The sequence below is a fragment of the Schistocerca piceifrons genome, chromosome 2 (assembly GCF_021461385.2).
Source record: "Schistocerca piceifrons isolate TAMUIC-IGC-003096 chromosome 2, iqSchPice1.1, whole genome shotgun sequence".
NCBI lineage: Eukaryota > Metazoa > Arthropoda > Insecta > Orthoptera > Acrididae > Schistocerca > Schistocerca piceifrons.
Genome location: NC_060139.1, coordinates 215,971,158 through 215,992,488, shown reverse-complemented (window position 1 = coordinate 215,992,488; position 21,331 = coordinate 215,971,158). Strand labels below are relative to the sequence as shown.

At 43.1% G+C, this 21,331-nt stretch overlaps 1 protein-coding gene across 1 annotated transcript in view; it reads left to right on the top strand.

The window, feature by feature from the left end:
* The window catches only part of LOC124777092 (ankyrin repeat and SAM domain-containing protein 4B), a 262,177-nt gene that overhangs the window by 63,106 nt on the left and 177,740 nt on the right, over window positions 1–21,331 (top strand). Inside the window, exon 2 of the mRNA XM_047252371.1 lies at window positions 14,503–14,646. Within this exon, the coding sequence (XP_047108327.1) occupies window positions 14,503–14,646 (144 nt within the window). The remainder of the gene's footprint in view (window positions 1–14,502; window positions 14,647–21,331) is intronic.

Below are 21,331 nucleotides of genomic sequence, written 5' to 3'. Positions count from 1 at the left end.
GGAAAATTAACTGGATGTGTAATTCATTCGTCATAAAGGCATACAGGGTGTTTCCGTAAGAGCGTGAAAAACTTAACAAGACATGGAGGATGCTCCACTGAAAAATTTGACGTAGGAACCTGGGGTCAGAGAAGGCGGCTTAAGGAGATAATAGGAATTAAATCACAGTAGTGTGTACTTTTTGCCGGTCGATGTGGCCGAGCAGTTCTAGGCGCTTCAGTCCGGAACCGCGCGCCTGCTACGGTCGTAGGTTCGAATCCTCCCTCGGGCATGGATGTGTGTGCTGTCCTTAAGTTAGTTACGTTTAAGTAGTTTCTAAGTCTAGGGGACTGATGACCTCAGATGTTAAGTCCCATAGTGCTTAGAGCCATTTCGACCATTTTTGTGTACTTTTTAATTTACATTAGTTACAGTTAACTGCAAATACCATCACTGACACAATGAATGTACCATTTGCACTGTACCTTACAAAATGTGCTGAAAATGACGGCCTTCATCCTCAATGCAAGCAGGACATCGGCGAACAAGATTCTGACGCACCCTGACAAATATCCCTGGTGCGTTTCGAATCAAATCACAGGCACCTACTATTCTGGAAACTAATTCCGTTTACGCATCCACTGGGGTCTCATATACAAGCGACTTTAGATATCTCTGTAGGAAATGCTAACGGGGATTGAGGTCAGGTGACCTCGCAGGGCTTGGAATAGCACCTCCTCTTCCAATCCAGCGACCAGGAAATACTTCCTATTAATTAGGCTCGTCCTCCTCGTTTCATTGCAGGAAATGAAGAATGTACATGTAAATAAACAGCATGTTAGTTGTAAATAAGCTGGAAAACAATAATGCTAGACAAAGCGGAAGACAAATTTACTTCCACATCTCCGTAAGCTGGCTTCTCCGACCCCGAGTTCCCTACCTCAAATTGTTTACTGGAGCATTCTCTATATCCTGAAAGACACATAATGCTATGCATCTCGTACCTCTAAGTATCGTTTACATATTTTATTTTGTAACAATAATAATTTCAGTCAATTGTTCTCGCCTGCACAACCAACAGCATCACGTCATTCTCAAAGAATGCAGTGTGATGACTGACGCATTGCAGTATAATTCATTTCTTCATTAATCCGCTTCGGGCCGAACCTTCTCGTTGGCCATTGTCAAGTTGCCACCATCGTACATGTTGGTACTCTTTTTCCCTGTCTGGTTGAAGTACTGCGTGGCAGCCCATGCACTTGAATCAGTTTTACAGACGTATTGACACAAGGATTATCTCCCAAGTGTACCCGAATTCCATCAGTCAGCAAATATTTTTTCTTACGTTGCCCTAGCCTTATCACCTTGCGGGGAGAAACAAAAAAGGCGCGTGTACGGCCGATATAGTCGACCCTTCACAATGTTTGGATTAATTGGAGCCATTCTGTCTGGGTGTGGCAAATTTCACAAACGTTAGTGTTAATTCATTCTGTTCTTGGAGACAAAGCATTTAAAATTCACTCGGCTATACTCGGAAATCATGACGTGCGTTTACCGTAAAAAATTGGGTAGCGAGTTATTTCTATCTTGTGATGTAGCTAGAATTGCCGTACGTCAGCTTTGTGTCGGATAAGATAAATGTAATCCTCGTCAGAGTCGTATATAGCAGCTGTGCATTAGACGATTATACTAATGCCACCTCATTCCTTGTTTACTGAATTGTTGTCGCTGAGCTTGGGTATGATGACGCCACAGCAGAATTTCGTCATTACGTTATAACAAAGGGTATCTGCTATTTTTCTTGCTGTCGGAAAACTAATTGGCTTATTGCAAAACATCTGGCGGTACTGTTTCAGCTACATGCGCTGGATAGCCAGAACATCTTCACCAATTATCTATCGCGGAAGGGAGTACGTGGAGATTACTTGGAGAGCACGGGACGCGGTCTGATAGGTTCATAGCAGGTGGCTGAGGTACAGGAAACCTTTCGTTCGCATCTTTGCGCAGAGTACGTGGCAAGCTGTTGATATTAGCGACACTGCCAACGGCTAAATTGTACTGACGCAGCAGCTGGAACTGACAGCCGCGGAGATGGCGATGTTCACGCGACCATCGAATCCTGCCGTCATTAGCGTACTTAAAAATTCGACGAATGACGATGAGGTCACTAGCAGATATCTGTACGTTCTTCGTCTTCTTCTTTTGTTCACAATCCGTAGATATACCAAATAAATTAACAAACGACGGAGCTGATCCTCCTTGGTACACAAAACGGGTTAGAACACTGTTGCAGAAACAACGAAACAAACATGCCAAATTTAAACTGACGCAAAATCCCAAAGATTGGTGACATTTTACAGAAGCTCGAAATTTAGCGCGGACTTCAATGCGAGATGCTTATAACAGTTTCCACAACGAAACTTTGTCTCGAAACCTCGCAGAAAATCCAAAGAGATTCTGGTCGTATGGGAAGTATATTAGCGCCAAGAAACAATCAATGCCTTCTCTGCCCGATAGCAATGGAGATACTATCGAAGACAGTGCTGCGAAAGCAGAGTTACTAAACACAGCCTTCCGAAATGCCTTCACAAAAGAAAACGAATTAAATATTCCAGAATTCGAATCGAGAACAGCTGCCAACATGAGTAACGTAGAAGTAAATATCCTCGGAGTAGTGAAGCAACTTACATCATTTAATAAAAGAAGTCCTCTGGTCCAGACTGTATACCAATTAGGTTCCTTTCGGAGGATGCTGATGCATTAACTCCATACTTAACAATCATACACAACCGTTCGCTCGACGAAAGATCCTTACCTAAAGACTGGAAAGTTGCACAGATCACACCAATATTCAAGAAAGTTAGTAGGAGTAATCCACTAAATTACAGGCCCATATCGTTAACTTCGATTTGCAGCAGGATTCTGGAACATATATTGTGTTCGAACATTATGAATTACCTCGAAGAAAACGGTCTATTGACACACAGTCAACATGGGTTCAGAAAACATCGATCCTGTGAAACACAACTAGTTCTTTATTCACATGAAGTGTTGAGTGCTATCGACAAGGGATTTCAGATCGATTCCGTATTTCTGGATTTACCGAAGGCTTCTGACACTTACCACACAAGCGGCTCGTAGTGAAATTGCGTGCTTATGGAATATCGTCTCAGCTTTGTGACTGGATTTGTGATTTTCCTGTCAGAGAGGTCACAGTTCGTAGTAACTGACGGAAAGTCATCGAGTAAAACAGAAGTGATCTCTGGCGTTCCCCAAGTTAGTGTTACAGGCCCTTTGCTGTTCCTTATCTATATAAACGATTTGGGAGACAATCTGAGCAGCCGTCTTCGGTTGTTTGCAGATGACGCTGTCGTTTATCGACTAATAAAGTCATCAGAAGATTAAAACAAACTGCAAAACAATTTAGAAAAGATATCTGAATGGTGTGAAAGTGGCAGTTGACCCTAAATAATGAAAAGTGTGAGGTCATCCACATGAGTGCTAAAAGGAACTCGTTAAACTTCGGTTACACGATAAATCAGTCTAATCCAAAAGCTGTAAATTCAACTAAATACCTATGTATTACAATTACGAACAACTTAAATTGGAAGGAACACACAGAAACACTACGCTTGTCCGTCCTCTTTTAGAATACTGCTGCGCGGTGTGGGATCCTTACCAGATGGGACTGACGGAGTACATCGAAAAAGTTCAAAGAAAGGCAGCACGTTTTTTATTATCGTGAAATATGGGAGAGAGTGTCACAGAAATGATACAGGATTTGGGCTGGACATCATTAAAAGAAAGTCGCTTTTCGTTGCGACGGAATCTTCTCACGAAATTCCAATCACCAACTTTCTCCTCCGAATGCGAAAATATTTTGTTGACACCGACCTACATAGGGAGGAACGATCACCAAGATATAGGTGTTCATTCTTCCCGCGCGCTATACGAGATTGGAATAATAGAGAAATGTGAAGGTGGTTCGATGAACCCTCTGGCAGGCACTTATATGTGATTTGCAGAGTATCCATGTAGATGTAGATGTAGATGACAGCAGTTCTCGTTTTCCATTTTTCCCTGTCTTCTGCAAGTCTCTTCAGTTTTACGAGTAAGTAAGTTATCAGTTTCAGATTTTGTTTTATCTGCCGATGTACTGAAGCTTTGGTCCTCCGCGTACGCTCTTCCCAAGTACTTTTCCTTCTATTAACTTCAAAACGAAGAAGCAATATCTGATAGGCATTCAGCCTACCGTTCCTTCAGTTCCTTGATAGTCTTTCACAACGATCTTTTCTCTCCCATGTTGTTGAAGACCTCTCAGTGGTCATTCTCTCCGTCCATGAGATCTTCAGGTCTTTACGCCAGGACGATGCCTCAGATGTAGGGCTGGGCAAATGATACGCACGAACAGGCTCGAAACTTCCCAATACTCTGCAAATCGATACAGCATCGAGTTTGTTCGAACCAATCGCGTGACATTTGGCTCGCGCGGCGGGAATGCAAGGGATACGCAAGGATACGCAAGTAAGTACGAAATAGACACAACAATAAGCTATGGCTCTGCATAAAATTTTACAGTTTCGTGAATCGCAGGACGAAATAGCGTTAAACACTATCACTGCGCAAACTCCTGTTGTGTATGAACAAATTCACAATACGCGTTCTCATAGAGTACCGGTATATATGACACACAAAATTTTTTGCTGATTCTTAAGTAAAGGCAACAGACAAAAACGAAAATGTTGTCCTCTAAAAAATACCACTTGACTGAACCCAGTATAATATTTTATTTGTTTGTGAGACGCGTTAATAATTTTTAAAGTAGGCAGGAAAATAGCAATTATGTCCCTGTTCACATATTAAAATAACAGTCAAAAACGTTACCACATTATAATCTGTTTGACGGCAACATTCAGATGAAACAATCAATACAATTAATCAAGAATTAAGTGCCGAAGAAACGAATTATATCGCAATAAAGTGACTGTAATGTTTACCCCGAGGATTAATTACAGCAGTAAGACCCGTCTTGGAGATGGCACCATCAGACGTAACTAGATCACGAGACGAGCGGAAGGACGATAATTGGACAGAATCGTGATTGCAATCCTTTATTTGTTTATTAGTTGTCGTTATTACGCATGATCTCCACCCTAGAAGGTATTTCAGTCCGTGTTTCAATTTTTTTTAGTATTAAAATCCACAGTGCATTAAAAACGCTAAGACAGGTCGTTTTGACAGTACCAACAAAACTCATTAGATCGCAATCCGATCAAGAGATCGGACACAACCCGAAATTTTCCGAACTGTGAAGTAAACTGTTCGGAAGTTAGAGTCGTGTTCAAACACACCCCTACTCAGAAGTGCTTAGTCTCTTCCTCTCTGGCTCCGAGCCGACTATAGATGTAAATTGGCCAAGCATGTTGGTATAGTATGCAACCAGTGGCTTTTTTAAATTTTGGTACGGATTTTATTATACGATTATTTGTTTTTAAAGCCCTGGCCCCTGCATTTGATGATGGCCAGACGGTGGTGTGACTGGTATGAAACTAAGTGCAGCTAAATACTGTGTGTGTGTGTTTTTAAGCTGCCAAAATGTACGTTCATCGATATCATTAGTCGATTACTGCTCATTGCTAAGTGTCATGACCTCATCTTGTATTCATTTCTTAAGTAATTGAATTCTTGATTAGACGTATCCATCCACAGCGTACTTCATCTCTCCTTCACGTAATGCGAAGAGGTAGATCGGTAAGTTTCTTCACCTGATCCAAGCGTCTACTTGCTGCTGTTCCTCTCGGTCTTCTGCCCGATTTAACGTTGCAAAACCATGTTTTCTCCATTATCCCCTTCTCTTCTGGAAGTATTTGTGACTGACACGGGAAAATAAGCCCCAGAGATTCAAAGTTCTTGTATAAGGAAGCGTTGGTTCTTCTTTCTGCCCACGGTAGTGGAACATCTTTCGCCAACACCACATCTCGACGGCATTATTTCGGCTTTTGACAATAGCTCTCACGCTCCATGTCTCGCAGACGTTCAAGAACACTGGGAACACCAATTCCATCACTCGGATCTTTGTATATTTTCCGATTCTGCCAGATCTTCGTGAGTTTGACCATTGTGGCCCGGCCAAGGACGATCCATCGTTTTAATTACGTAGCATACTTTCCTGTGTTATTGATCAGAGATTCTAGATATACATCACCGTTCACTTCTTCCAGATCCTTTAACCCATTACTGGCTATTGTCCCTTTTTTGGGACGCGTATATTTTACTTATTTCTACGTAAGCAATGGAGCTTTTAGCCTTTATTGTTGCACCTGTAGGTTCAACTAACTGCTATAATGCCTGTAAATGTAAAATAAATAACTTTTATCTAAGTACTTCACGTCAGGAAAATTAAAAACTTGCCGATTTTTCGTTCTCGCACTTGGCAGCACTGTATGTCTGCTGGTAGCTCCTGGACGACAATGAGCTGTGATTTAGTTGTCTGGGCGTGTTAGTTATGTACATATGGATATCGATGTAAGATTAAGTATACTTCAGATTTTTTCAAGTAAGTGCAATATCGATATATTTTATGTGTCCCACCAATGGGACAATGGCATGTTACACTATCATTTATTGTTGATGTGCCCTATTCTTGTATACATGTATTATACAGAGAAGAATTGCATTTTACGTTCTTTATATCTGCTTTTTTCATGTTCTATTCGAATTTTAAGATTCCAACGGGATAAATACATGCCGCGTGGACTCACACTTGTGGAAATTCTAGCAGAACTAGCGAACCATCAAGAGAGTGACGATGAAGATGGTGACGTAGAACTGGCGGTTATTCGAGCCGATGCAGATGTAATAACAGATGAAGAAGACATTGACGAAAATGTATTGAACAATGAGTCTGTTGTACAAGATGTAGCCGGTACTTTAGAGAGAAGCTCTCACTTTTGGATGTCTGACAGAGAATAGTGATGTTTTACCTACCAAAGAAAACAGGATCAGTACCAAAACGCAGAGGACCACAAGGATGCAAATTGATGGGAGGACGGGTGAGCACAGATGTACGACTAAATCCAGGAAATCATTTCATTGTGCCAAGTAAAACACAGAAGAGAGTAAAACACAGAAGAGATGTGCTTACTGTAAGAAAAAAAACAACGAAAATTTGTGATAGGTGCAATGTTAGAGTACACGACAAGTGTTTTGCTTCATTTCATACTGAATAGACATTCAATATTATTAAAAAATTCTTTATTTGTTGTTTGTGTTGTTTCTTACAATATTATGCATGGAGAATAAGGTTGTGAATTTGGATAGCGCATTTGCCCAATGTCCCAAAAATGGGACGGTCTGTAGTTTTTGTTCTACTAAACTGAAAATTTTCAAAACAACCTTTTGTTCAATTACTCACTCAATGTAACGTATTTATGTATAAAAGTTTGCAAAAAATGATCCGATAGAGTTTTGGCCAGTAATGGGCTAAGCAACCTGTCACTTGCCGATTAATAACGATTAGTTTGATCTTTTTCATGTTCATCTCTAGATCGCAATTTAAACTAAAAGTCTTCCTCACTTCGTGGAATGACACTAGTGTCATCAGCAAAGCATAGATCGTTGATTTTCCATCTCAACCATCCAGTGCGCGCCTGACGACGTACTCTGCATGGATGTTATAAACTGATGAACCAAAACATTATGGCCTCCTGTTTAATAGCTTGTTTGTCAGTCTTTGGAACGATATACCTCACTTATTCTGCGTCTCAGAGATCCGGAGGTTTGTTGGTAGGTTTGTGGAGGTGTGTAGCATTAGATGACTATGCACAGGTCATGTAATTCCCGTAAATGACGGGCCGCTGATATGCGTACGCGTTGATGGCGCCTGACATCGACCCAGATGGGTCGCGTAGGACTTACATCAGGCGACTTTGGTCGCCGAGACAGCAACGTGAGTTCGCTATAATTCTCCTGAAATCACTGTAGCAAGGTTCTGGCCCCGAGATACGGACAATCATACTGCTGAAACATGACATCGCCGTCAGGGAAGACTTCAAGCGTGAAGGGATGCAGGTGGCTCAAAAATGGCTCCGAGAACTATGGGACTTAACATCTTAGGTCATCAGTCCCCTAGAACTTAGAACTACTTAAACCTAACTAACCTAAGGACATCACACACATTCATGCCCGAGGCAGGATTCGAACCTGCGACCGTAGCAGTTGCGCGGTTCCGGACTGAAGCGCCTAGAACAGCTCGGCCACCATGGCCGGCGATGCTGGTGGTTCGCATCTGTCAGTTTGTCTTCGATTATTACCACTGATCCCATGTAACCGTAGAAGAGTGTCTCGCATAGCATAATAATGCTCCCACCAGACTGCGTCCAGCAGCGCTGCAAGTTTCGAGCCATCGCTCACCTCGATGACGGCGTTTGTGGAGACATCCAGAGATCTAGTGTATCAAAAAATGTGATTCGTCAGAAGAGCAGACACGTTTCCATCGTTCGACGGTCGAATCCCTGTGTTCCCGTGCCCACTGCAATCGTAATTGATGATTTCGTTAGGTCAACATGTGAACACGTAGGGGCGGTCTGCTGCGGAGCTCCATGTGCAACAATGTGCGATGAACGGTGTACTGATAAACACTTGTGCGTGTACCAGCACTGTGCTCTTTCGGCAGAGATGCCACAGATCACCATCTATCCTACTTTACAGAGCAGACAATCCTCAGAACTCTACGTTTTGTGAAGATTCGTGGACGTCCATTTAGCGCCCATAGGTAGTTTCACTGTCCTCCCTCTTTCCGTAGACGCTCACGATAGTAGCACGTGAACATTCAAAAAGCTTCGCAGTTTTCGAGATACTCGTTCACAGGCTCCGCGCAATAATAACCTGTCCTTTATCAAAGGTGCTTGATGTATTTTTCCATTTTCAGCCCATGTCTTTGCTGGGGTGATCCCCCGTTTCTGCCTGCTGCACTTCCATAGGGCATGCGAAACCACGATACGGCATCCAACGTCGCAGTGGGCAGTAATGTTTTGGCATATCAGTGTAGAGCTGAGGTGACAGTATACAACCTTGTCTGACTTCTTTTGTCACGTGAAAAATTCCGAGTATTCACCGTCCAATTTTATGGCTGCAGTACGACTTTTATGAAGACTTTTTATCAGAATGAATTTTTCATGAACACCACGACCCTAGGGTCTAGCTGTACATGGTTCAGATAGCGTTCCTGTAATACGATTTCTTCATGTTGAGGATTTCCGCCTGATTTCACGCAGCCCACGTAATGTAACTGACATGAGTGACAGCAAAGTGTGGCAATGGAGCAGGAATTTCGATGCAGGACGTATAGACGTTCATGGAGCAGTCGGTCAGGGAGGGAAGCGAGTGTCAATCGATGACGGTAACTGAAGAAAACTTCACAAGCCAAGATCGTTAAAAGTTTATTGTATGGCCGGTTTGGACAGAGTATGCTATCAACATCGGATCTTATGCTTTTGAATTTTTACAACATATTATCCATCACTGTTACAAACATAACATCCGTTGATGATAGCATAGCTCTGTCGAAACCGGTCATCTAATAAAAATTTTAGCGATCTTGGCGTGTGAAGTTTTCTTCAGTATCCATACACTGCAGATAGCCGCCACACTGAACATGACAGGAATATACAGAGTGGCCCACTCAAACGTTTCAGCGCAGATATCTATGGAACAACAATAGATACTGAGAAACTATTTTTGGCGCGTGAGAATCTAAGGCAGGGGTTCGTGAAAGTAAATACTATGAGACATTCTATAACATAAGGAAATATTGTTCAAAATGGCTCTGAGCACTATGGGACTTAACTTCTGTGGTTATCAGTCCCCTAGAACTTAGAACTACTTAAACCTAACTAACCTAAGGACATCACACACATCCATGCCCGAAGCAGGATTCGAACCTGCGACCGTAGCGGTCACGCGGTTCCAGACTGAAGCGCCTTAAAACCGCACGTCCACACCGGCCGGCACAAAGTATTTGTTTCCAACACAAGCTTGTGTTTTTTTTTTTTTTAATGGACACCCAGTACTATTTCTTAAGCAATCAATAACGTGAAAAATCACAAAAAGAAAGGCATTGGTTGCATCGCAATACATCGATTACATACAGAGAAACTGCAAAGCCAAGTCGAAGCTTTAAATAAAGGGAACGCGCCGCTAATGCACATCCCGAGACGCAATCGTGAGCCCAACGTTGCCCGTAATCGCGATGTAATTGACATACTACGATGTGACAGATGCTGTAGTTATTGCTATTTACTAGAAACAATTCAAATGTTCGGTCACACCCAATGAAAAATAAGGATAGGGTTTACTCGCTCGTGCATTATTAATCTTCACTATAATACTAGAACGAATATAACGGTACCGAAATGCCAGAGTAAACACAATTAATGGCTGCCCAAGGATCTACGAGTAATAGAGAGATAAATGTTAGCTGTATGAGGGTGAGTCAAATGAAGACGCTTACAAAGTGCATAAATTCCTTTAGAAAAAATTCTTTTGGTAGTCCGCGCAACCATTCATGCACCGCGTGGCGTACCTCTTCATCAGAACGGAACTTCTTTCCTTCCATTGGTCCAAACATATGGAAATCACTTGGGGCAAGGTCTGGTGAGTACGGTGGATGAGGAAAACACTCAAAATGCGGGTCTGTGATTGTTGCAACTGTTGTACGGGCAGTGTGGAGCCTTGCATTGTCATGTTGCAAAAGGACACATGCTGACAGGAATCGATGTCGCTTTGATTTAATTGGAGGCCGCAGAAGATTTTTTAGAAGATCTGTGTATGATGCACTGGGGACAGTGGTCCCTCTAGACATGTAATGCTCCAAAACAACGCCTTTTTCGTCCCATAAGAGAGCCACCATAACCTTCCCTGCTGATGGTTCTGTTCGAAACTTCTTTGGTTTTGGTGATGAGGAATGGCGCCATTCCTTGCTAGCTCTCTTCGTTTCCGGTTGGTGGAAGTGAACCCAGGTTTCGTCCCCAGTAACGATTCTTGCAAGGAAGCCATCACCTTCTCGTTCAAAGTTCCGAAGAAGTTCCTCACATGCATCAACAAGTCGTTCTCTCATTTCAGGAGTCAGCTGCCGTGGCACCCATCTTGCAGACACTTTGTGAAACTGAAGCACATCATGCACAATGTGGTGTGCTGACCCATGACTGTAAACATGCTGCAATGTCATTCAATGTCACTCGGCAGTTTTCCTTCACTATGGCTTCAACTGCTGCAATTTTATGTGGAGTCACAACTCGTTGTGCCTGACCTGGACGGGGAGCATCTTCCACTGAAGTCACACCATTTGCGAACTTCCTACTCCATTCGTAGACTTGCTGCTGTGACAAACACGCATCACCGTACTGAACCTTCATTCGTCGATGAATTTCAAAAGGTTTCACACCTTCACTACGCGGAAACCGAAAACAGAACGCTGTTCTTCCCTGGTGCAAGTCGCAAGTGGGGCGACCATCTTTATACTGATACTGCGACGGTATGTGTGCATCTGCACTGTTGCCACCTACAGGCCATTCTGCACGCTGTTTGTAGCACGCTTACCAACTTACAGGATAACGGTGCGAAATTTCGATTTGTTATTACAAATTTAAGGTTTTCATTTGACTCACCCTCGTACGTACATGTACGTCAGTTACATAATTGTACATGATATATACAAGACATGTCACTACACATTTTTGACGATTGCATTAGAATTGAACTTTTCCACAAGGTGAAACGGTTACAGAACTCCATCGATTTAGGAATTGTTGGTGTAGTACACTGACCGATACTGTTCCGTAGTGTGTACGTAGATAAATACCACATGCGAGAGGAAACCGTTATGTACGTATCAATGCCTGTGTTAGGAGACTCTAGTATTACTTTCCGCCCTCGTGATAACAGTGAAAGTAAGATTACGTAAGTCAATCACATCGCGATTATGAGCAACGTAGGGTTCACGCTTGCATCTCGCGATCTGCAATAGCACCGCGTTTCGTTTATTTCAAGCACCAACTTAGCTTTGCAATTTCTCGGGATGTCCCTGACGTACAGCTACGTAACCAACGCCATCCTTTTTGTGAGTTTCCAAAACATTAACTGTGTAAAAATTAACAGGGGGTGTCCATTAAAAAAAACGTAAGTTTGTCTTGAAAATAATATTTGTTTACATTTTAGAATGTCTCATAGCGTTTACTCTCATGAGCCACTCCCTTAAATTCACACGCGCGAAAGTCGTTTTTCAATATCTAATATTGTTCCAGAGATATCTGCACCGAAACGTTTAAGTGAAAATGGCCCTGAGCACTATGGGACTTAACTTCTGAGGTCATCAGTCCCCTAGAACTTAGAACTTCTAAAACCTAACTAACCAAAGGACATCACACACATCCATGCCCGAGGCTGGATTCGATCCTTCTACCGTAGCGGTCGAGTGGCTCCAGCCTGTAGCGCCTAGAACCGCTCGGCCACTCAGGCCGGCAAACGTTTAAGTGAGCCACCTTGCATATCAACCGATGATCTTGTCCAGTGAGTGAATCAGGCGATTCGAGAAAATCGTATATGATGGGCAATTCAGAACAAACGATAAGAAATGTCGTCTGTCATTGATCTTCTTCATAACGAAACTCGGCCGCACATAGCAGTTGCAATAAAGACGTTCCTGCAGCGTTTCCTGTGGAAAGTGTTTAATCACGCACCATTCAGCCTGGACTTGGCTCCCTCTGATTTTCATCTCGTTGCTCACATGAACTGCTGGCTATGATGACAGGTTTGGCACACACGACGAGCTGCAGGCCAGTGGAGAGAATTGGCTGCTGCCTTCAGTGGCGAGGGCACTGGAAACTTCATACAACGTTATGATAAATGTTGAAACCTTCCCGTCTCCTCTATACCTTTTGTGTTACTGATAACCTTCCCTTTTACAATAAACTATGTAACCTTCCCTTAGGATTTCTATCTCTTGCTTAATAATAACAAATGAAATCTTCCCTTCGAAATTTATTCTTTTTCTCAATATTCGCATACAAATTTAATTGCTGCTTATCAATAGTGATTTTCTGATTATTTCGACAAAACATAGAATGTGTCGTTGTCGTGGCCCTCAGTCGTTATCTGCAATAACCCAAAACTGTTCCTTACCTTTTTTTACTGTTACTGGATCGCCATCTGACTGCTACATCGAACTGCGACATGAATATACTTACTCTGGTTTACTATACTCTATTAACTGCTGGTGGGCTGTCATAGTAAGTGGCTGTATTTATTAGCAAAGCTGACGTTATTCTTTATTAGCAACGCTGACGTTATTCTTTAATTAATTTGACTGAAGTTACGTAATTCATAATTACACTTTTTCTTGACAACAATAAAATTTTTGCAAAGTTTTATGTTGATGGTTTTTGGGATGGATTATAAGCAGTAATGCAACATTGCTGGCAAAATTTAATTGTATTCCGAAAACGCTTCAAATATTTACTGTTGGTAATGGAATGATTTTACAAACGTTCAAATGGGACTTACTTTTTACAATAACATTACAACTAGCATTGCGCAAACATACCTTCAGTAGTCTTGAGTTTCGCAAAGAAAATAATTCAATAATATTAGTTCCTCTTATGATAATAGTTAGTTGATGCCTCTGTACATCCGTTTACAATCTCTTGTAAATCATAGCTGGTGGCCGGCAGGCACACTACTCCTCTCAACCTCTCGCTTCAGACCTGCTACCGACTCGCTTCACATCTCGCTTACTACTGACTTCCTATGAACGCTAAGTGCGGTCTCTCCCGCCAACAATGCTTTCAGGTGCAGACAATCCCTGCTACCATTACAATATGTATCAATGCGCGGTCTTTCCCGCTCTTTCCTTAAAATGTATCCGTACGCGGTTTCTCCTGCGCTTTTTAAAGATATATCAACAATACTTTGGTGCAGACATTCCTTGCTACCACAATTATTTCCAACATGACAAATATTAATTATTCCTACTTAATCCTATTAATAAAATATAAACATCTTTCATAAATTGTGATTTGACAATAGACAATAGAAATATACACGTCTTACAATGTCAAAGTCGAATCGCCGACTATGTAGAGAAGTAGCTGGTAGGTCTAGCTAAACGTTGCAAATAAAACCCGTGTGTGTGATCTGAGGTTATCCTGGCGTACAGAAATCTTGAAAATTTCTCGGGTATTCAGCCGGGTAGCGTCGTCCAAAAGGTATGATACTTCGGCAAGCCGACTTTTGCCATCTTCAGGCGTGAAGATGGCAAGAAGTCGGCTTGCCGAGATATCGGACCTTTTGGACGACGCTACCCGGCTGAATACCCGAGAAATTTTCAAAAAACCCGTCTGATTTTCACTATGGTCTCCGTTTCGCGACCAATTAGACCTTGGTGGAAAAAAAAATAGCCCTCCTACACACAAAGCTGCCGGAATTGTCGTCTTGTCTTCCTGACCAGCCTCGCTTGTCGTGTTGTAGGGCGGCCAGGGACGGTAACCTGGACATCCTGAAGGAAGCGACATCCACCCAGTGCAACGCCAGGGATGAAGACGGCATGACGCCCACGCTGTGGGCCGCCTTCGAGGGTCACCTCAATGCGCTCAGCCTGCTCGTCGGCCGCGGGTGAGTCCTCTACACCACCTGTTATATACCTTACTCACCCGCCTGCTACATGGGATGTCATATTCAACTAACTTGCCTAGGTTACCGCTAGGCGCTTTGAGCAGTTTTCAAATAATTCAGCTCAACACGAGATTTACATATGTTTACGAGAGCGTGCTGATAAGTAATGCCTCCGGATTTTTTATGTGAGAACTTGTGATATTATTGGATTTCAGACATTTTGCATATGATAAAAGGACAGCCACCGAGCTGTAGTTTGTAATGATACTAAACATGACAACGCGAGAGTAAAGCCGAAATCTGTTTATAACGTGCGCCTATACCAAGACGCGCGGCCAGCGTTTAAAAGGTACTTTTAAACACTATGACTCGCTGGGCGCAGATATTTAAAATCATTGCCGCAGCGCTTGGCAGCAAGAAGCTGCGATACAGAAGAAAGAACAATTTATCTTTTGTTAAGAAAATTCTAGAGTCTTTATAGTTAGTTGTACTTCTGGTCGCCGATATGTTAACATGTACTTCATTACCTTTGATTTTTGGTTGCCGACTTGTTAAGACGTGTTGTGTAGCACCGCTACAAGTTATATTTCATTTAGTGTGAAAAACCACGTTATCATCAAGAAAAAAACCGCTTTTGTAATCCTCGTGACGATAAAAAATAATTACGCGCACGCCAGGACATTTAATGTTTACAAAATATCACACATACAAAAGCAGCGATTGTTGGACTGCTCCATGTATGAGAAAAACATAAAAAAAGTAAGTTTTGTATTCATTGTAAATTTGTTAATGTTTATAGTTTAACGCCTTTGTTCTTTAAGAATATATTGATGCTTCACTGTACAGAAAATCTGTCGTTATTCTTTTCTTTAAATTAACCACAAATAATATTTATGTTTAAATGAACTTTGTTACTGGTTCGCTCTTTATCGCGGTGTCTCGATTGTATTTGGGAGACCATTAATGTGTTCAGTTTCCGATCTGACAACTTTTTTTACAAAATTTCACTGTTTTGCATTTTTTTTTTTTTTTTATTATTCAAATAGGTCCCTTAGGTAATTTCATTGAAGAGTCTGATAGCGTGAAAGCAATCCGGGTTAAGAGGTCATTTGAGAAACTATTTTCACCCAATCAATCTGTACGTCTCCTGAACACAATCGAGAACCGACGCATCGTCGATCATTCATTAATTTTTCTCTCTTTCCAAGTCGTACAAAAAAAAAAAAAAAAAAAAAAAACAGCCAAGGAGAACTGCCGTGAGTACGCAATCTAGTGTTAAAAGGTTGCATTCTTTATCTTGTCGGCAAACATTGCCATAAATTATCATCATCAATGTTATATTTGGTTAAATACGAAAAGCAAAACCCTTTTAACGCTAAAAACTCTTACAGCTTTTTAAAAACAACAAACGTTATTAACATTCTATACTTTTGTTCTTGTGTTCGGATTTATTTCTCAACTCGGTTACCGTGGCAACGAACACGTTCCCCCAAGCGAGAGACCAGTATTTTGATACCGTTACTGTAGAACGTTTAGTCACAGAGCCACAACCTCACCTCTGCTTACACCGCTTCATCTCTAACAATGAGAAGTCATCGGAGGTGTTCTTTAACCCTTTAACTGCTCTGGACGTGTTAACGCGGGCGCCTTTGTACCTGTCCCTGTGTGCTCTGAACGTGTTTACGTGCGCCACCAGTCCTTCTACGCCGACACATTCAGAGTAAGTGGTAGAAGGTAAACACGTTCAGGGCACACAGGGACAAGTACAAAGGCGCGCGCGTTAACACGTCCAGAGCAGTTAAAGGGTTAAGTTTTGGAAGGAGTTGAAAACCCGATGGGGCGAAGTCGTACTATATGGAGGATGATCGATGACAGTGACCCCAAGAACTTGGACTGTTGCAGATGTCGCAGCATTCGTGTGTACTGCGGCGTTGTAACGCTGAAGGAGAAGGTGCTCCATGTGTGGACGAACTCTTGGAATTTGAATCTCAATTACAGCACGCTGTTTCTCATGTACCAACACACAGCACAAAGAAACTGGTATAGGCAAGCATGTTCAAATACAGAGGTATGTAAACAGGCAGAACACGGCGCTGCGGTCGCAATGCCTATATAAGACAGTAAGTGTCTGGTGCAGTTATTAGGTCGGTTACGGCTGCTACAATGGCAGGTTATCAAGGTTTGAGTGAGTTTCAATGTCGTGTTATAGTCGGCGGACGAGCGATGGGACACAGTATCCCCGAGGTAGCAATGAAGTGGGGATTTTCCCGTAGACCATTTCACGAGTGTATCGCGAATATCAGGAATCCGGTAAAACATCAAATCTCCGACATCGCTGCGACCTCAAAAAGATCCTGCAAGAACGGGAGCAATGACGACTGGAGAGAATCTTTCAGCGTGAGAAAAGTGCAACCCTTCCGCAAATTGCTACAGGTTTCAATGCTGGGCCATCAACAAGTGTCAGCATGCGAACTATTCAACGAAACATCATCGATGTGGGCTTTCGGAGCCGAAGGCCCACTCTTGTACCCTTGATTACTTCACGACACAAAGCTTTACTCCTCGCCTGGGCCCGTCAACACCGATATTGGACTGTTGATGATTGGAAACATGTGGCATGCTCGGACGAGTCTCATTTCAAATTGTATCAAGCGGATGAACGTGTACGGGTACGGAGACGACCCCATGACTCCATGGAGCCTGCATGTCAGCAGGGGACTGTTGAAGCTGGTGGAGACTCTGTAACGGTGTGAGGCGTGTGCAGTTGGAGTCATATGGGATCCGCGATGCGTCTGTATACGACTCTTACAGGTCACAAGTACGTAAGCATCCTGTCTGGTCAACTGCATCCATTCATATCCATTGTGCATTCCAAACGGACTTGGGCAATTCCATCAGGACAATGCGACATCCCACACGTCCAGAATTGCTACAGAGTTGCTCCAGGAACATTCTTCTGAGTTTAGACACTACTGCTGGCCACCAAAGTTCCCAGACATGAACATTATTGAGCATATCTAGAATGCCTTGCAACGTGCTGTTCAGCAGAGATCTCCAGCCCCTCGTATTCTTACGGATTTATGGACAGTCTTGCAGGATTCATGGTGGTCAATTCCCTCCAGTTCTACTTCAGAAATTGTCTACAGCGCTATCGATCTTATGGAGGAACAGAGCTAGCTGAGTTTCACGAGATCTCTACTTTCGGAATCAATCTTGATTTCTGTAGAGCGGCGTTTCGTCTTCAAATACGTTGTAGTAGACGAGCATAAAATGTATTCCATAAATCTAGCTCACATTGCCGTCAGCGATGTTAGCGTGTAATTATGTGCTTCTGTCCTACGACATTTCTTGAGAACTGGGATGACCTGCGCTCTTTTCCGGTTTCTGGGTACCCTTCGTTGCTCCAGCGACCTACGATTAACTACTGCTAGAATGGGAGCAACTACTTTCGCACAGTCTCTGCAGAATCTTACAGATATCTCATATGGTCCCAATGCATCTCCACTACTAAGCGATTGTAGTTGCTTTTTCTGTTCAAAGATGACTCATCTCAATATGTGTCATTTCTACAATTGACCATTCGTGCTCATTCCATTTCACGGTGCTTTGCAACGTTACTATACTTTTTTTTGTCGATGTGACTACGTCAAGCAGCACACCGGTAACAACCTGTTCGAACCTTACAGGATTTTTGCCTCTTTGAGTTAAGTGTGGTTCAAATAAAAATAAGTGGAAAGGGTGAGGAACACTTGTTTGCCGGCCGCGGTGGCCGAGAGGTTCTAGGAGCTGCAGTCCGGAACCGCGCGGCTGCTACGGTCGCAGGTTCGAATCCTGCCTCGGGCATGGATGTGTGTGATGTCGTTAGGTTAGTTAGGTTTAAGTAGTTCTAAGTTCTAAGGGACTGATGACCTCCGATGTTGAATCCCATAGTGCTCAGAGCCATTTGAACCATTTTTGAATACTTGCTTCGGTTACTGTACTAAAGCGTTAATTATATCATCGATCGTCGTTTACAACTCAAATGACATTACACGTACAGTTAGGAGCGCGAGACGAGGACCCGTTAGGCTTTATCTGCATTGCGTGCGTGTTCACGGTTGCTGCACTCAGGGTGCGGCCGACGAACACGAGAGGAAGCGGGCGTTTCCGTGGTGCGAAAAGCGGGTCGCACAGCCGGCAGAGACCCTCTCGTGTTTGGTGGGAGCATACAGACATGCAGAGTTCCGCGAATGTCCGAAGAACTGCGTGCTGTCGCTTCACGGCTCAGGTCCTTCACCAGCTTTGGTGACGCAATCAGGACGTTGGCGACAGTGTGGACTGAAGTCTACTAACCTACCTTTAACGGAGTAGTAGAGAGGAAGTCTGCTAGAACGCTTAGCCCAACTGATTTTGGAACGGAGAGAAGAAGGTGTCTGGCTTCGTAGGAAGTGAATAAGAGTGCAAAACTTAATGATTCAGTTTAAAAACCATTTATTTCCCCCGGGTTCCCGGGTTCGATTCCCGGCGGGGTCAGGGATTTTCTCTACCTCGTGATGGCTGGGTGTTGTGTGCTGTCCTTAGGTTAGTTAGGTTTAAGTAGTTCTAAGTTCTAGGGGACTTATGACCACAGCAGTTGAGTCCCATAGTGCTCAGAGCCATTTGAACCATTTTTGAACCATTTATTTCCCAATTGTTCAACCTTATTCGTAGAGGTGTCTTTCAGTGGCCTTACATCTTTGAAAATGAATGATTACATCCTACGATTCTGTGTGTTAGTCCTTGCACCAAATCCCGGTTCTTGAGTTCTCCATTTCGCCGTCAGAGACAAGTGCTATATTTGCAACACCCTTCCGAAAATAGACAAGTAAATACCTTAACCGCAGTGGCAGACAAGTGCGAGACAGCGCTTGTTCCTTTTTATTTACTGACACATCAAAAATATCAACTATTATTCATTGAGACTGTACAGAGTTCGATCTTTACTAACAGTCAGAAAACTCAAATTGTTGTCGGATACGTATAGGAAACTCAGTTGTCCTCCCTCGAATGTGTGCGGAGTTCTCGTAGTTTTCACTGTATCGGCATCAGCGTATCAGTCTATAGTGATTCCGAGGCTCGGCTCTGGTACCGCGCCGGCCGATGTGGCCGAGCGGTTCTAGGCGCTTCAGTCCGGAACCGCGCTGCTGCTACGGTCGCAGGTTCGAATCCTGCCTCGGGCATGGATATATGTGATATCCTTCGGTTAGTTAGGTTTAAGTAGTTCTAAGTACAGGCGACTGATGACCTCAGATGTTAAGTGCCATAGTGCTCAGAGCCATTTGAACGGTTTTCTGGTACCGCTTCTTCAGATTTCTGGCAATGACTATCTTGACCATCCTGCACTGGCGGTTTGTGTAGTGGTTTTCAGGGCTTTTGTGCGATTTCCTCCCGTGGAGATCCTTTCCCTGAGTCATCCGAAAGACTTCCATAAGATTCTTCCAGAGGTTCTCGAACATTCTGGCTGTTCTCCAGCGTCTGCTACTCGCCTTAGCGTTTCTTGACCTATCCATTGCAGCATCGCCGCTACGTCAGCAGGTTGTCTACAAGTCTGACTTCATACAGAGCGCTGTCACATTTTTCTGATATCTGCCTCACACCACTCCCTGTGCGTTGTCGTAAATACTATTCTCAACAAAATTTTCTATTTTTCTTGCAGCCATGTCACTTCTTACTATTTTAACAAAATTCTTTAGCCCTGACATTGCAATGTCAATAAAACCGACAAACTGCAGGGACGGATTCCTGACTGTAAATGGAGGAGAAAAGGTCCTGCGAACATGTGTCAGGAAATGCTTCGTTCTCGCGGTAGATGGCGCTGGCGAATGAAACTTCCTCCGACCACGTGCCGTGTGTTCCCTGTGTTTTGCGGGCTGTGAGATTGACGCAGCGTACTGTATAAGCAGGAGAATGGTCTGGTATTAATGTTGGGAACAAGCCGAAATGCTGTCTCTGTACGGCCAAGCAGATGGAAATGGTCGAGAGGCAGTAATATCCTCCCTGCACGCTCTTTTGTCTGAAAGGATCCATGACCAGACACACGCCCAAAAAGAGCTTGAAATGTTATGTAATGTGTTTGGTGTTTGTGAGGGTACTTGTTTTTGGTATAGCCGTTCTGCCTCTCGACCGCTTCCATCTGCTTGCCTGTACACAAACGTCATCTCGGCTTGTTCCCGACATGAATACCAGACCAATCTGCTGCTTACAGTACGCTGCTTCAATCACACAACCTGTGACGCACAAGGAACACACGGCACATGGTCAGAGGAACTTTCATTCGACAGCGCCATCTACCGAGGCAACGATGCATTTCGGAACACTTGTTCATAGGACCTTTTTTCCTCCTTTTGCAGTCAAGAACCAGTCCCTGCAATTTTTCGGTTTTATTAATGTTCACCCCATATTTATGATGTCGCGGATTATTGTAGTTTTGAACGGAATTGCTCCAAGACATTAAAAGTTCATTGCGTTATGAACTTCCTTACCGTTTTCTCTAGAATTTAACTCCGTCGCTTTACACATAAGAATATCATTAACAACAACAATTAGGTCCAAAATATTGCAATGTTATCAACTCAAGAGTGCTAAATGTCAGCAGAGCAGTTTCACTGCTATAGTCGAATTTCTATATGCAACTTTCCTGAAAAAAAGTTTTAAAATCAGAAGGTTG